The sequence below is a fragment of the Schistocerca serialis genome, chromosome 2 (genome assembly GCF_023864345.2).
Source record: "Schistocerca serialis cubense isolate TAMUIC-IGC-003099 chromosome 2, iqSchSeri2.2, whole genome shotgun sequence".
Classification (NCBI taxonomy): Eukaryota; Metazoa; Arthropoda; class Insecta; order Orthoptera; family Acrididae; genus Schistocerca; species Schistocerca serialis.
The window spans coordinates 445,111,956-445,130,354 of record NC_064639.1 but is presented as its reverse complement, the minus strand read 5'-3'; the positions used below and the strand labels follow the sequence as shown (position 1 = coordinate 445,130,354).

Genomic DNA, 18,399 nt, shown 5'->3' with positions numbered 1-18,399 from the left:
CCTTTCAGATTACGCTGATACAATAGCTCCCTACTTAGCAATCATATACAACTGCTCGCTCATCGATAGATCTGTGCCTACAGATTGGAAAATTGCGCAGGTCGCACCAGTGTTTAAGAAAGGTAGTAGGAGTAATCCATCGAACTACAGACCTATATCATTGACGTCGGTTTGCAGTAGGGTTTTGGAACATATACTGTATTCAAACATTATGAATCACCTCGAAGGGAACGATCTATTGATACGTAATCAGCATGGTTTCAGAACACATCGTTCTTGTGCAACGCAGCTATCTCTTTATTCGCACGAAGTAATGGCCGCTATCGACAGGGGATCTCAAGTTGATTCCGTATTTCTAGATTTCCGGAAAGCTTTTGACACCGTTCCTCACAAGCGACTTCTAATCAAGCTGCGGGCCTATGGGGTATATTCTCAGTTGTGCGACTGGATTCGTGATTTCCTGTCAGGAAGGTCGCAGTTCGTAGTAATAGACGTCAACTCATCGAGTAAAACTGAAGTGATATCAAGTGTTCCCCAGGGAAGCGTCCTGGAACCTCTGCTGTTCCTGATCTATATAAATGACCTGGGTGACAATCTGAGCAGTTCTCTTAGGTTGTTCGCAGATGATGCTGTAATTTACCTTCTAGTAAGGTCATCCGAAGACCAGTATCAGTTGCAAAGCGATTTAGAAGAGATTGCTGTATGGTGTGGCAGGTGGCAGTTGACGCTAAATAACGAAAAGTGTGAGGTGATCCACATGAGTTCCAAAAGAAATCCGTTGGAATTCGATTAGTCGAAAAATAGTACAATTCTCAAAGCTGTCAATTCAACTAAGTACCTGGGTGTTAAAATTACGAACAACTTCAGTTGGAAAGACCACATAGATAATATTGTGGGGAAGGCGAGCCAAAGGTTGCGTTTCATTGGCAGGAGACTTAGAAGATGCAACAAGTCCACTAAAGAGACAGCTTACACTACACTCGTTCGTCCTCTGTTAGAATATTGCTGCGCGGTGTGGGATCCCTACCAGGTGGAATTGACGGAGGACATCGAAAGGGTGCAAAAAAGGGCAGCTCGTTTTGTATTATCGCGTAATAGCGGAGAGAGTGTGGCAGATATGATACGCGAGTTGGGATGGAAGTCATTAAAGCAAAGACGTTTTTCGTCGCGGCGAGATCTATTTACGAAATTTCAGTCACCAACTTTCTCTTCCGAATGCGAAAATATTTTGTTGAGCCCAACCTACATAAGTAGGAATGCTCATCAAAATACAATAAGAGAAATCAGAGCTCGAACAGAAACGTTTAGGTGTTCGTTTTTCCCGCGCGCTGTTCGGGAGTGGAATGGTAGAGAGATAGTATGATTGTGGTTCGATGAACCCTCTGGCAAGCACTTAAATGTGAATTGCGCAGTAATCATGTAGATGTAGATGTAGATAGTCACACCTTGGCTTGCTGCCACGTGGGCTGAGTACATGAGGTGGGTTATCACCTGCGGATGCTTTATGAAAGAAGATAGCCCATACGGCTTTCTCAAAGGATATAATTTGATAAATTTTAAACTATTTCCTCTTCTACTTAAATATATAGGAAATTTTCGGAAGTTGTCGGTGAAGATCCGTAAAGAACATACACAAATAATTCCACAATAGTTAGTGGCAAAATAATAACTAAACTTTCTGTCTACTCAAAACTGAAGCAAACATGATGTTCTCACAGGTTAGTAAACATTAGAGACTAGAAATTCATAAAAAAAAGAAAACCAAATTCTGTTCTTTAAATAGCTGTCTGCGAGATATGGTTGTGTCATCATATGTACATCCAGATTTAAATACTTCTATTTTGGGGCTTCCTCCGGTTCAATTTACTAAAAATAAGTATTTCCTTGTTCAGAAAACTGCAGAGAATTTTTTAAAATAAAAATTTAAAACTAAATTTTTTTTACACTCATTCACATACCAATCCCCTTAACGCACTGCTCCATCAGACAACACCTATGAGATGTAATATTAGTAAGTTTAGCGTGATCAGTCACATACGGCGAGGTAGCTCCATTTTGTTACAACAGGTGCCCCACCTTATAAAAGATGAAATTCCATCTTGTGCTGATGTCTTGCACCAATTGACGCCCTAATTAATTTAGTTCCTTTTGAATCGCCAATAGCTTGTCTTGAGCTGCGTTACGAGCAGTGACCATTCCTGTTACTTCAGGCGGGTTCTTCAATGTCTCAGCCACAAACCTCTGAAGCGAATGGACGAAACATCTAGTAGAACCATTTTTAACCACTGGAACACCTTACAGCATGTTCGTGCCACTCTCATGGATGAATAAATGTATTGTCCTTCGATCAGTATCGCAGCAATCTCCGATAGTGTTAACGCATTTTCTCTAGTGTCGGAACCTAGAAAGGCTCCACGGCAGGAACTCCGTGTTCAAGCTGGAATTAAGGTGGCAATCAACGAGGTATGAAACTCAGGAATGTGGCAGTTTTATGCAAACAGGTGCACATATCAGAAGTTATAGGAACAGTGGAGAACGTGAAATGCTTCATTTGAATTTTGTTGTAAATTCTGTCGTCGATACTAGGAATAATTTTTTGGGAAAAGTATGTACGGTTTGCTGTCAAATAATGCTATTTTTGGCTTCTGTCATTTACATCCCTTCAAATGGTTCCGGCGTTCTCAGTTGCTTCTCTGTTGATACTGAAGATGAACCAGGTATATCAAAGACAGTCTATGTACAGCAGTGTCTTTATCTTTAGAACTGCTTCGAATTTAAATGGATACGTGGTTTTCGAATGAATTTTCATAGTTAAAATGTTTTTTTGTAACTACGTTTCACATATGAACGTCCAGGTAAGTTTGATTAAACCTAGTATTCAATAAATTGGTAACTACTTAATGATATGGATCATGGTATCTCTGGACAAACACATTGTTCACAAGTGTAACTAAACAGTTTACAGCAGAAGAATATAAGAAAAGCCAATGCTTTTGTACATACTTGCCTTTTGTCCTTCTCCGCCACGAGAAATTTGAACTCGGCACGACAAACAAATAGCAAACTTATTATTGTCATAATTCGTATCAAAATACTTCCAAGCAGGCCACCTTTTCATTACTGATGACATTTTTCCTAATTTAACTTGGAATTAACAATTTTTTTCAGTAACTGTTTCAAATAAGCCGGCCGAAGTGGCCGTGCGGTTAAAGGCGCTGCAGTCTGGAACCGCAAGACCGCTACGGTCGCAGGTTCGAATCCTGCCTCGGGCATGGATGTTTGTGGTGTCCTTAGGCTAGTTAGGTTTAATTAGTTCTAAGTTCTAGGGGACTAATGACCTCAGCAGTTGAGTCCCATAGTGCTCAGAGCCATTTGAACCATTTTGTTTCAAATAAGAAGTAGAAGTGATCGCAACTCACAACAAATCAAATAGTCAGGACAGTCAGTCAATACATCATTCATTCGCTTCGGACGACGATGCTCGAATTTACCTGAATCCATCCCATCGTCGGCGTCTGACTCCTCCAGGCTCTCTCAGACCCTCACACTACGACATGGTCCGTGGAAATATTCGGCCTGATATCTGGTCGCCCGGATATCCAGCATATCGGTTTGCCGGATATCCAGTATCGGGTGTCTGGGCAACGAGCTACCCATTTCATCTCTACAGTTATTACTTCTTTAATCATCTTCTCTATGTTACAGGCCCAAGACTACGTAACAGTGGACACACAAGAAGGAACACTCAGAGGCGTGTTGTCACTGACATACACCGGAAATCCTATTTACAGGTTTCAAGGTATTCCATATGCAGAGCCCCCAGTTGGAGATCTACGTTTTCAGGTAAGTTCATGCATTTACTCATTCTCTGGCACTGACACAAATATAACTAGAGACTGAAGATATCTCAATGTGTGTGTTTCTCTTGTATAGTGATAAACACACTTCAGTTCATAAAACCACAGCACGGTTGAGTAGACGTTTGAAGAGCACCATTGTTAGTGTCACAGCAGCAAGCCAGCAGATTCGTGCTGACTGCAATTGCGGATTTTTCTTGTGTGTGTGTGTGTGTGTGTGTGTGTGTGTGTGTGTGTGTGTGTGTGATCGCTAGGCGGGGCAGCAAGTGGCTGTTTCTTGACTGAACGCTGTAGTAATACTTGTTTCAGTGCTATGGTGGTCAAGAACCAAAACCGCTAAAACAGTCAATCGCACGGCTTGTTCTCCGGGAGAAGTAAAGTAAGCAGTTCTCAAAGTTGCAGCCAATCGATCAATTTACAGAACTTAATTTATTAAACCCTATAATCACCTGATTCCCAGTCAGTGGTAGTGTCTGAAGCGAAGCAGTCCGCACAAGGTCCTACACCATACAGTGTTCTGTTCAGCAAGATTCTCCTATGCGTGATTCCTTATGCAGTATGAGATGTAATGGATATTTATATGACATACAGTCTATATCAATTTACTTTCCATTGATGTTTGCAGATGCAACAAAATCATTTGCTTATTCTGTCTAACGGAGCTCAGAATAACCGAGCCGTTGCTGGCACGAAGAAGTTAATGGTGCTGCAACATACCGGAAGCAGAGATTTATGTATGTACTTCCCGGGTGTTCTTTCCTCACAATGTGTTACATCGTTCGCAGCTGAGCTCTTAGACCATTATTATACAGCAAACGCTAGTGATTCAGTATTGAAATATTCAGCTGACGAAATTTCAACTATTAAATTCAACAGACAGCTCTGCACTGGCAATGTAGATACGTTTCATGTGGAGTTCTCACACAAACTTTGCATGTTTTGGCCTTTGAATGTTTACATTATGTATGGAGAGACGATTAACTTTGTGCCAGTATTTGAAATCATTCAAAAGCGGAGAAAAAATTCCAGTCACGATGCAATGAAACTAGTTGGGTACCCCCAAAAGAAGCAGTTACTGTAGTACTTGTACATCATAAACTGGGATATAGACAACAGATGTCAGCGACTTTGTCTTGTACAATGAACACCATAAGATTGCAAACCTCCTATACCGTGTGCATGATAGTATACCACTTACAATCTTTCGGAGGCCAAATATAAAAAGTAAAGAACCTCATTAATAAAGCAAAATAGTTTTTAAATTCCTTAAGAGAACTGAGACAGAAACTCATAAAGTTTGCCGAATAATATTATCTCCGCTAACAGCTGAGAAGTGTCGTGTGGTCACCTTTAAGACAGCTACCACACTCAGTTCTTACACCTCATGCACCACTGAGTGTGTAAGCCGACTTGTATGAAATATGACATCCTTCCCTTATTTACTTTTTTTTTTTTTTTTGCTAATTTCCAAAGTTCCATTTGGAATAGTATGAGCTAGTACCTTATCTACCTATTGGCCAAAACAGAACTGTTCAGAGACAGGTTGGTGCATGCTTAGGTCACCTTTACCACTTTAGTTAGGCATTCATGAGTACTTGGCGTTGAGGTTAGAGGACGGGGTGCTAATTTATGTGATGACCGGATAATTTAATGCAAATCACTGTAGGAAATTACAATAGCGAAGGTTAATTAAAGTGACTCCAGTGGTAATGGTGCACTAACAGCTGAAATGTAGTGCATATTATTTAGTTCCTCTACAAGAATCATTTATTTTAGACCACAGCTAAATCGATGACGGTTACAACTCATAACAAATATTAAAAAGTTACCTGGAGTTATTTAGACAAAGTAACTGACTTCTCCCCATCGGAGACATAATTTAGAAACAAAAATATGCCCATTCTGTTGGTAATAATTACAGTGTTCTTGAGTGTTAGTTACTTTTGACTCTGAGCCAAACAGAACATTGGTAGTCACACTTTCTCTCCTGTGTGTTAGCATCAAGGGTATACCCAGCGGGGGTTCAGGAAGGGCATTGTCTTCTCTCTAGAAAAAAATTTCCTTTTGCAAGCTTTTGCATGCTGACAAACCATAGAGATAGACTTAACAGTAGAGTATCATTCCTAAGAAAGTCAGAACACCAAATGGATACTGACTAGCAGCAAGGGTACATATAGCACTGTGTTGTAAAATTCAAATAAACGTGTTCACCGTTTGCCTCTGATCCCCTACAAACTGAAAATACCATTTGCTTTTGGGGTTATAAAATCTTCCAGCAGCGGCGAAACTTCAATTCGCAATGTATTGTCTTGCATTGCCAACCAGTGTCCAAAACTACTAAGGTGTAATACAGTTTCCCAAGTGTTAGTCTCTTTGGTGGTTAACAAAGAGATCTTCTACGGTGCTCAATTTTATTTTGTGGCAAACTGTGTGTCGTTTCCTCTACCTGTCCCCCTAAATCAACACGAGGCGCCCACCATCGACCCCCCCACTCCAGTTAGCTCAGCCCTCACTAATGCCTTTTTTAGCGCACCTCGTTACCGGGACGTGGGCAGCGTCCAGTAGAAATCTTTTATAAGACTACATAAGTCACAGTCTCTTCCAGTAGAAATCAAAGTGTCTCACATCTGTAATAGAAGTCACCCACAACAGGAGTGTAAGCAAAAGATTTATCCTTTCTACCCTGGAATTCACAAAAAATTTCTTCTTGATCGTGTTCTTACTTCGCGTTTTGAATCTTTTCAGTCGCATCCTTTGCTAGCAAATTTCCTTCCTCTTGAGTTCAGCTCTTCACCTTCACGTTACACAAGGTCTAACGGAAACGTCGCTTTAGAAGTATTCTACAGCAATGGTCAGTATTCTCCCCAAAATCAGAAGGTGCGACACTATCAGTTAAGCTGTCAGAATTAGGTACAGCAGCATGATGCACACTGCTGGTAGATCCTGGAACATTCACGAAGTATTCCTCTCACTGAACGTAGATGTGTTGCCAGTTCATCATAAGGCAACATGCAAGCTCATATGTAATTAAACAATACATAATATTTGGTTTTGTTGTCAGTTCATCTGCCACATATGAAAGGCAAATAATTTCTATAGGAAAATTCAGTAACTGGACAAATCCAAATGAGCGTAATGAAAATATAACATATGTTTCCCATCACAACTACTTAGATAGCAACACATAAAACTCTAAACAGAAGAAACCACGGTCTTAGAACACTGAAGCATGCGATACAAAACCACAGTAAGTAAAAACTGACAGCAAATATAACTACTGGCAAAAGTAAATGCATCACTAGTATTACTGAAATAAAAAAAAGGAAGAATTCTCCAACGCAAACAGTGCTCAATATCAGATGTTGAAGTAAAGTCAATGCAACAAAAATTATGTTTACATCGACTGATACACATATTACTGTATCGTAAAATTTTTCATCTCTCTATGTTCATACCAAAAAAAATCGTAAAAAATGTTTATAGCGTACAGCAGTAACCAGCTATAGAAAACAAAGACATAACCATTACAGCTCTGGAATTTAGCCTTTCATCGGCAGACTGTTTGCATGCTTGTAACAAAACACTTGGTACAGCTCGCGCAGTTTGTGGTGACCGATGCGCATTTCCCAGTTTCCTTCCAAAGCGCTAGGCGAGTTCTTTTGTTTGTTCGGAAGAAATGGTTCAAATGGCTCTGAGCACTATGGGACTCAACTGCTGAGGTCATTAGTCCCCTAGAACTTAGAACTAGTTAAACCTAACTAACCTAAGGACATCACAAATATCCATGCCCGAGGCAGGATTCGAACCTGCGACCGTAGCGGTCTTGCGGTTCCAGACTGCAGCGCCTTTAACCGCACGGCCACTTCGGCCGGCTTTGTTCGGAAGGAGAGAGCGACAAGTGTTTCCCACCTTTCGACCAGTCAGCGATGACAGAATCGAGACGTGCGTCGTGCAGTCTTTCTCAAACGATCTTACAGATACTATTAGGTAAAAAAAATTCGTTTTTGCTTTACTTGTACCTTTAAACGTCAGGTTCATGACGATGTGCCCATCATTTCCTTAACGGTCTTAGTTATTGTGATATTTACGTGAAAGTAAGACACTGCGCGACGTTCGGAAAAGTGCGCAACGCAAAATAGAGGTCGCTATGATTTTGAGTTTGATGGATATTACATAACACGCATGTTGTTTCGTATGAAATTTAGAGAGGTATCTATCAGTCAGCGATCTCGAGAAAATTGATCTAATGTAGCACATTCATTTGTGATAGCGTCGCGGCAGCGATAAAGTCAGATGAAATTCATATTCATAAACGGTATCGGACATCAAAACGAGATTTTTTCGAATGATAGCACGCAAAGAGGAGACTATTTTACCATATAGTTATTGTGTAAGCCTTCATTATCTACCGTATTATCTCGATAACTACAGACTTCTCCGGTGAAAGAATGTAATTTTTAAGGGCCATCGATAGCTGGTGCAACAAGAAATGGTATGGGTTTTCGAACAACGTGTGTCAAGACACTTCACATTTTTACTTTTTTTTTGTTTTGTACCGGTGATGTGCTTTTTCAAAAGCTACTGATTTTACTTTTCCACAGTTCCTCACTTAATAGACTTAATAAACCACTGTCTCAGAATTCTTTCGTAAGTGTGTCTGCACATATTAGTTAGATGAGACAGTGTAAATTCATCTGTGTTTTGGCAACAAAAAAAAGTGTTGAAATGTTTGTGAAGTCCTAAGGGACCAAACTGCTGACGTCAACTGTCCCTAGACTTAAACACTACTTTCACTAACTTATGCCAAGAACGACACACACGCCTATGCCCGAGGGAGGACTCGAATCTCCGGCGGGAGGGGCTGCGCAAGCCGTGACATGGCGCCTCAAACCGCACTGCCACTATGCGCAGCTTTTGGCAAAAGAAGCAAATTTTGACATGGTAATCAGAGAAATGTGTAAGTTTTACTCAAAATTCGCCACTCATGACGCTTCTCTGAAAATTACAAATGGTTAACAAGTCAAGCGAAAATAAATCTCTGCATTTTTGGCGGAATTCTTTTCAGACACGAAAGAAAGAAGAGGTGACAGTTGATCTTTTTGACTGGTTACCATGCAAGCGTGGGCGTGGGGGGGGGGGGGGGGGGGGGGTCCCACTTAACATTTAGAAAAAATGTGATCGCAGGCTTCAGTTTGAAACGGCACTTCCTCTCCAAAGGTCGACATTTCCCCAATAGCTCTCTGAGCGATCTCCCGCCATTGCCGCCCTCCCCTCACTTCCCTAGCGCTTGCGTATCTAGAGGCCATGGCATTTTTCGCGCACTATACACTGGTGCATGCAAGCCGTCTGACGATGAATGTGTAAATGAGAAACCGGTTACACTGCCTTTGTCTTTTTTAAACAATGATTGCTGGTGTGGGTTATAAATATTTTGCATCAGGTAACAGATACGCTTCTGCAAAATGTCATTCTTTGACAAATTAGAAACACAGTTTCGTTCTGGAAGACCCATTGAGGACAAAAAATTTTATTCTTGTGACTCCCAGAACACCAGCAAATACAAAAGCACTGCTGAGTCTTCTAAAATGTTTTTGAAACTTATCTTGATCAGATAATTCAGAATTGCACAAATAACCTGAAGGCGTTACAGACACAGCCAGTAATAGTGCCCATCTCTCAAAGGTGTCTTGCTTACGAAACACAAGTAGTGTCATACCCCGTATCAAATGGGTATTAAAGAGAATTGCAAGGAAGAATGGACTGCCCCTTCTGCAAGAGAACTTATTCATCCATTCTGATCACTAAAACGGTGATGAGGATATCACCAACCACATACATGTGGTGAGCATTTAATTTGAGTTGTACTGGCTTTCTGAATATCAGCTGACCGAGGCTCCACGTCACCTCCCTGACGTACTTTCAATGTTGGGATAGCCTAGAAGTGCGTCTCCAATTATCATAATACAGTGAAAATAGTTGCACGGAGCAGAAAAGTGATGGTCGCGTTTACGTTCTAAATTTACTTTTACACTCTTTGTCAAAGCTTTTTACTAACGATTCTTGCTGTGCATTACGCCAATAATCAGAGCAAGAAATCCGTCGTAGCCAACAATGGCGCCCCTCTCTCATATATTACTTATGAAGTCACTAAAGCCATTTAGCTAAACAGAGTAAGTTCGACGCCATCAAGCTTAATCACACTTGGTGAAATATACCAGATCTTGTTCTGTCCTTGCTGCCTCGTACAACGTAGACATCTGCATCACTAAATTGTTACATTATTTGAATACTTTCCCAGCTATAAACATAGGCTCACCGTTATTAAGGGTTGTAAATGTACTTATTTACCCTCTGTCTCTTAATTTTTTGTCTTTCGCTACTGGTGCCAAAGAAGAGAGAATATTTGTATGCATGGTTCTTATGCAGGAATGACTGTCGCTAAGTTTAGTATGGGACCAAATTTCTCAGAATTTCGCACCATAGTTGTTTCGTTGGCGAATGCTTTCGGAATTGAAACTCTAAAATCTCCTGTGTTTCACAAGGCCTCTTTTTTAGTGTCTGTCACAGGAGTTTCATCACCATCTCCGGGGCACTCTCCCTCTTATTAAGCAATACTTTTTTTTTTTACATGGGGAAATACTTTGTATTCAAGCTTGATTATCAGACGAGAAACACTGTCAGAATTCCTGACCATACGTTTTACCCATTAATAATGATTATTCTTCTATAACAGACATTCGAAGTGAACTAGATCCAGACTTCACACAACCTCATACGTGAACTATTCACATTAGGACTGCCTTGCAACTTCGCTATTCGTCTTTAAATTTTCAAAGAGGAAATACTCTCTTTGAAAATTTAACACATCACGAAACGATGTCTCTTCACAGCCACCAGTGACAAAAGCAGCATGGTCTGGAGTTAGAGACGCCCTGGCGGTGGGGTCGCAGTGTCCCCAGTATCGAAGTGGTGCGACGTCTGGCGCCGAAGACTGTCTTTACCTCAATGTTCATGGTCCAGGGGTATGTACTATATTACAGAAAATGTCACTCAATTTATAATATCAACGATAAATTCTTTTCTCCACGTCTCATTTAAACAGAATTTTTTTGAAGTTATTATTGTAAGTATTGGAATTGACGAGATGTTATCGTTATTTAACGTTTCGACAGACACCGTCGCAAAATGGAACCCTGAAAGCTGTTATGGTTTGGATACACGGCGGATGTTTCACAGGAGGATCTGGTTCGCCGGTAGCAGACTATTTTGTGGACAATGACGTCATATTCGTTGGCATAAATTATCGTCTGGGACTTCTTGGTAATAATTTAGAATACTACTGAAGTTACGTATTGGTGTAAACTACAAAACAGACTGCCCTGCAAAAAATGTGAAGCACTAAGAAGACATGGTGAGATGTCAGTATAACTTCGTACATGTCCACACCATCGGTGTATATTTAAATTGTTGGAGTTATAGTTATTTGCGACACGTAGAAGTGTGGAAGACACTAAGATGCAAATGCTCGTATCAGATAACCTTATCAATACTTGACAGACTTTGAAAATGGCCTCATTGTGGGTCTCCATTTGGTCAGCTTGTAGAACCGTGCAATATCTAGATTTGTGGGGCACTAAGGTTTGACACTGGTCCAATTCTGGATTGCACGGCTCCCCGAAAGCAGGCATCGAGCAATGGACGCCATGCAACATTCTGTGTCATCCCACTCCATTGTTCGAAGACTGGCAGCGGCAGGAAGAGGGATTTGCTGTCCCATGACCAGGCTGCCATTTACACAACACAAACGGCTGCACTTAGACGGGTGCCATGACCGGTAATCACAAACTGGTGATAAATGGCACCGTACTGTGTTCAGCAACGAATCGCTGTTCACACCATTTCAGATGACCAGCGTAGACGAGAATGACTGCGACCTTGCGACAGGGGAAGCACAGCGATGTTATTCCTGCGCCATGGCATGGGGAGGCATCGGAGACGATTTCAGGTCACAGTGCGTGACTCGTAAACTGCCTGTGTCATGATGAGGTACTCCCACGACCAGAAAGATCAGCAGATATATCCCTGAGAGAAAATGTATGGGACTACCTCGGATGTCAACTGCGTTTGAGGATGTCAAAGACCAGTTGTATGAGTTGTGGGTCAGTTTCCTTCAGGAGGGGACAGAAGTGTTTTACGACACCTTTCCCAAGAGAATTAGTGCATGTAGCTAGGCAAGACGGGTGCAACGTCACAGTGACAAATGGGCTCAAACTGCCAAGCTATTTGTAAATCTGAATCTATTTTGTGATTACTGAAATAACGTCACATCGCACACCCTCTTAAGCCATGAAGTTTCATTCCGTTACCTCCTCTCTCTTTGGATGCTGCACCCGTTTTGTCAGGTAATGTAGAAAAGAAGGCATTTGTCAATTAAACTGGTGTTTATTAAGCTAATTCAGAAATTTCTTTCTGCTGTGGGTTGACAAATTTTATAACGTACTTGCGAAGTTTCTTAGTATCTACTATGCCTGAGAATCTAGTGATTGAAATGAGTACCCTATTTCCTCCTTTACCTATCTTATCGCGGCTGTTAGTAGACAAGTCTTAGCTTAGCTTATTATTGCCGGAAGGCTTGCTTACAGCTATCGCTCACTCTTCTAGGGATTCGCTGGCATGTGTGCTGATCAGTTTCCACTATTGACATCTTGGGTTGTCGGGGGTTCTGCCGGATGTCAGCGCCGTACTTGCACGATATTTCGGTCACGTAGCTCGAGACCTTCATCAGGTGCGACCTGACACTGCTCCTCGAGTGGACCTGGTCCAGTATTTATGCCTATGGCCTTCCCCCTCCACCAACGGCTGCAGGCGCTTCCTCTGTGGTCCGCGCCCATTCCCTGCGACCTGCTGGAGCGTTGCTGCTCCGTTTTCCGTCCGCTGCGGTTCTAGGTGTTCCCTCTGCGGTCCGCGCCCACCAAACCCGCTCCTGGGCGTTTCATCTACGGTCTGGGGTACCAGGCGTTCCCCCTGCGGTCCTCGCCCGCTCTCCACGACCTGTTGGAGCGTTGCCGCTCCGTTTTTTGTCCGCTGCGGCTCTGGCCAGACGACAAGAACTGTGGAGATCAGGTGCAAAGAACATCAGAGGCACACTAGATTAAGACAGGTGACTAAGTCAGCCATTGCTGAACACTGTCTAGAACTAGATCATACCATGAAGTATGAGGATACCAAGATTCTAGCACAAACACCCAGATTTTGGGACAGCGTTATAAGAGAATCGATTGAGATTAAAATGGCTGACGATCTTGTGAATCGTGACACAGGGTACCAGCTAAGCAGAGCCTGGGATCCGGCTCTGGAATTGTTAAAGGAGCAACGGGGCCAGCTGCAACACTACACAAACAGAAGAACCAGAGACATGGAGATGGTAAACGAGCCCCTGACGGACTGCCAGGAGCACCAGACCGAAGATGGAACACCCAGAACTGGGACTGGTGGGCGCGGACCGCAGAGGGAACATCCAGAGCCGCAGCGGACAAAAAACGGAGCGGCAACGCTCCAACAGGTCGTGGAGAGCGGGCGCGGACCGCAGGGGGAACGCCTGGTACCCCAGACCGTAGATGAAACGCCCAGGAGCGGGTTTGGTGGGCGCGGACCGCAGAGGGAACACCTAGAACCGCAGCGGACGGAAAACGGAGCAGCAACGCTCCAGCAGGTCGCAGGGAATGGGCGCGGACCACAGAGGAAGCGCCTGCAGCCGTTGGTGGAGGGGGAAGGCCATAGGCATAAATACTGGACCAGGTCCACTCGAGGAGCAGTCTCAGGTCGCACCTGATGAAGGTCTCGAGCTACGTGACCGAAATATCGTGCAAGTACGACGCTGATATCCGGCAGAACACCCGACAACCCAAGATGTCATTAGATCGCCGGGAAAGCCTGAAGAGTTACATCAAAAGTCTCTACGGGGAGGAGATGTATCAGAATATCAAGAAGCTGGACAAGCTACGGCAGAAGAAAGGGAAGATGCTGAGTTCTCTCAGTTTTTTGCTGAGGTGTCGAGATGGAGAAGTGGTACCAGTATTTGCCAGAATTAAACATCACATCACCTCCAGAGCGGCGAACAAGATAAAACGCAGAGCTAGCATGGCACTGGTGAGAGAGAGGATTCGAGATATGTGCCACAGGTTAGATGTTGTGGCCGGGGAGCTGTTACACATTCATCTGTACATGGCAGCCTCCTTAACAAGAGAAGATTTGGATTGGGTAGACCGTGCCTCCTGGTCTTTAGCTGAGTGTGCCAGAAGGAATGCCTCATCTTGCCAATCTGCAAAGTTTGACCGCATGAGCAAGAAAGCACAGCAGATGGAAGAGACACGCACGGTGACGAATCTGAGTGGCATACAGTTTGATGATACAACCTTAAAGGTACTCAGCAAGGGTCTCAACTTTGCTACGACCCCTAGAAACGTACCCATTTCAGGTTTCGTCAGTGCAGTAGAGCAAGTTGCAGCCACACTTCCACCTAATGTGGCAGAGGAAGTCCGCCGAGAGACCTGCAGGGCCCTCACCAAGGCCAGGCCGCCGAAATCGAACATCACAACCGAGGAGAGGCTTGCACTCAAGAAACTACGGGAAGACAACAGCATTGTGGTACTGCCAGCAGACAAAGGGAACTCCACTGTCATCTTGCAGCGGGTGGATTATGATGAGAAAGTACGCCAACTTCTGGAGGACCCTGCATACAGAATTCTGGAGTGTGACCCCACGGACAAGGTGGCCAAGAAGACTAGTGCTCTCTTGAAGGAAACAGGGATGCCTGATAAGATCATCAGACAACTACGGGAAAAAGCGCCAGTGCCACCTAGACTGTATGGTCTGCCTAAAATACACAAGGAGGGCGTGCCCCTACGTCCTATTGTCAGTAATATTGGGGCACCTACGTACACAACAGCCAAGTACTTGAAAGGTCTCCTGGCTCCATATGTGGGGAAATGTATTCACCACATCCGCAACTCAGGAGATTTCCTGCAACGCCTCAAGCAACTGCACATCACGGATTCGGACATCATGGTTAGTTTTGATGTGGTATCGCTGTTCACCAGGGTCCCACTGAAGGACTCACTAGAACTGATTGCAGAGAAATTTGATGGTGCTCTGTTGGACCTGTTCAGTCATACACTGACATCCACGTATTTCCTGTACAGAAACCAATATTACGAGCAAACTGAAGGTGTAGCTATGGGCAGCCCACTGTCCCCTGTGGTTGCCAACATGTTTATGGAGAGGTTTGAGGAGAGGGCATTGGAGACAGCCACATTCAAACCCACATGCTTCTTTAGGTATGTGGATGACACCTTCGTGATCTGGCCACATGGGATGGACAGGCTCAATGAGTTTCTTGAACATCTTAACTCATGCCACCCTAATATCAAGTTCACCATGGAACTGGAGAAGAATGGCCAGCTGCCATTTCTGGATGTACTAGTCCAGAGGAAAGCAGATGGATCAATTGGCCACAGTGTGTACCGAAAACCAACACACACTGATTTATATCTGCAGGCCAGCAGTTGTCACCACCCTGCACAGAAGAATGGGGTTCTGAAGACTTTGGTCCACAGAGCACATGCCCTATCAGACCAAGAGAATCTACCCACAGAGATAGAACGTCTCAAAACAGTTTTCTCCAAGAATGGATACACGGACAGACAAATTGAGAGGGCACTCCGACCAGCCACTATACCACAGGTTCCTGAAGAAGACCAAGATGAAGCAAAGAAGGTGGCATATCTGCCCTATGCTGGCTCTATTTCTGCCAGAATCAGTAGGATCCTGCGTAAACACAATATCAAGTGTGTTTTCTGTCCATCCAACAAGATCGGGGGACTGCTGGGGAGTGTCAAAGACGACCTGGGGTTACGAAAACCAGGGATTTACAATATACCTTGTCAATGTGGCACACCTACATTGGCCAGACGACAAGAACTGTGGAGATCAGGTGCAAAGAACATCAGAGGCACACTAGATTAAGACAGGTGACTAAGTCAGCCATTGCTGAACACTGTCTAGAACTAGATCATACCATGAAGTATGAGGATACCAAGATTCTAGCACAAACACCCAGATTTTGGGACAGCGTTATAAGAGAATCGATTGAGATTAAAATGGCTGACGATCTTGTGAATCGTGACACAGGGTACCAGCTAAGCAGAGCCTGGGATCCGGCTCTGGAATTGTTAAAGGAGCAACGGGGCCAGCTGCAACACTACACAAACAGAAGAACCAGAGACATGGAGATGGTAAACGAGCCCCTGACGGACTGCCAGGAGCACCAGACCGAAGATGGAACACCCAGAACTGGGACTGGTGGGCGCGGACCGCAGAGGGAACATCCAGAGCCGCAGCGGACAAAAAACGGAGCGGCAACGCTCCAACAGGTCGTGGAGAGCGGGCGCGGACCGCAGGGGGAACGCCTGGTACCCCAGACCGTAGATGAAACGCCCAGGAGCGGGTTTGGTGGGCGCGGACCGCAGAGGGAACACCTAGAACCGCAGCGGACGGAAAACGGAGCAGCAACGCTCCAGCAGGTCGCAGGGAATGGGCGCGGACCACAGAGGAAGCGCCTGCAGCCGTTGGTGGAGGGGGAAGGCCATAGGCATAAATACTGGACCAGGTCCACTCGAGGAGCAGTCTCAGGTCGCACCTGATGAAGGTCTCGAGCTACGTGACCGAAATATCGTGCAAGTACGACGCTGATATCCGGCAGAACACCCGACAACCCAAGATGTCATTAGATCGCCGGGAAAGCCTGAAGAGTTACATCAAAAGTCTCTACGGGGAGGAGATGTATCAGAATATCAAGAAGCTGGACAAGCTACGGCAGAAGAAAGGGAAGATGCTGAGTTCTCTCAGTTTTTTGCTGAGGTGTCGAGATGGAGAAGCGGTACCAGTATTTGCCAGAATTAAACATCACATCACCTCCAGAGCGGCGAACAAGATAAAACGCAGAGCTAGCATGGCACTGGTGAGAGAGAGGATTCGAGATATGCGCCACAGGTTAGATGTTGTGGCCAGGGAGCTGTTACACATTCATCTGTACATGGCAGCCTCCTTAACAAGAGAAGATTGGGATTGGGTAGACCGTGCCTCCTGGTCTTTAGCTGAGTGTGCCAGAAGGAATGCCTCATCTTGCCAATCTGCAAAGTTTGACCGCATGAGCAAGAAAAAACAGCAGATGGAAGAGACACGCACGGTGACGAATCTGAGTGGCATACAGTTTGATGATACAACCTTAAAGGTACTCAGCAAGGGTCTCAACTTTGCTACGACCCCTAGAAACGTACCCATTTCAGGTTTCGTCAGTGCAGTAGAGCAAGTTGCAGCCACACTTCCACCTAATGTGGCAGAGGAAGTCCGCCGAGAGACCTGCAGGGCCCTCACCAAGGCCAGGCCGCCGAAATCGAACATCACAACCGAGGAGAGGCTTGCACTCAAGAAACTACGGGAAGACAACAGCATTGTGGTACTGCCAGCAGACAAAGGGAACTCCACTGTCATCTTGCAGCGGGTGGATTATGATGAGAAAGTACGCCAACTTCTGGAGGACCCTGCATACAGAATTCTGGAGTGTGACCCCACGGACAAGGTGGCCAAGAAGACTAGTGCTCTCTTGAAGGAAACAGGGATGCCTGATAAGATCATCAGACAACTATGGGAAAAAGCGCCAGTGCCACCTAGACTGTATGGTCTGCCTAAAACACACAAGGAGGGCGTGCCCCTACGTCCTATTGTCAGTAATATTGGGGCACCTACGTACACAACAGCCAAGTACTTGAAAGGTCTCCTGGCTCCATATGTGGGGAAATGTATTCACCACATCCGCAACTCAGGAGATTTCCTGCATCGCCTCAAGCAACTGCACATCACGGATTCGGACATCATGGTTAGTTTTGATGTGGTATCGCTGTTCACCAGGGTCCAACTGAAGGACTCACTAGAACTGATTGCAGAGAAATTTGATGGTGCTCTGTTGGACCTGTTCAGTCATACACTGACATCCACGTATTTCCTGTACAGAAACCAATATTACGAGCAAACTGAAGGTGTAGCTATGGGCAGCCCACTGTCCCCTGTGGTTGCCAACATGTTTATGGAGAGGTTTGAGGAGAGGGCATTGGAGACAGCCACATTCAAACCCACATGCTTCTTTAGGTATGTGGATGACACCTTCGTGATCTGGCCACATGGGATGGACAGGCTCAATGAGTTTCTTGAACATCTTAACTCATGCCACCCTAATATCAAGTTCACCATGGAACTGGAGAAGAATGGCCAGCTGCCATTTCTGGATGTACTAGTCCAGAGGAAAGCAGATGGATCAGTTGGCCAGTCTGTACCGAAAACCAACACACACTGATTTATATCTGCAGGCCAGCAGTTGTCACCACCCTGCACAGAAGAATGGGGTTCTGAAGACTTTGGTCCACTGAGCACGTGCCCTATCAGACCAAGAGAATCTACCCACAGAGATAGAACGTCTCATAACAGT

The 18,399-nt window shown here is 44.5% G+C and overlaps 1 protein-coding gene across 1 annotated transcript in view; it reads left to right on the top strand.

The window, feature by feature from the left end:
* The first annotated feature begins 2,843 nt into the window (after positions 1 to 2,843).
* Positions 2,844 to 18,399, top strand: part of LOC126456056 (esterase FE4-like) — a 61,731-nt gene continuing 46,175 nt past the window's right edge. Inside the window, exons 1-4 of the mRNA XM_050091811.1 lie at positions 2,844 to 2,855; positions 3,706 to 3,843; positions 10,748 to 10,879; positions 11,030 to 11,177. Of these exons, the coding sequence (XP_049947768.1) occupies positions 2,844 to 2,855; positions 3,706 to 3,843; positions 10,748 to 10,879; positions 11,030 to 11,177 (430 nt within the window). The remainder of the gene's footprint in view (positions 2,856 to 3,705; positions 3,844 to 10,747; positions 10,880 to 11,029; positions 11,178 to 18,399) is intronic.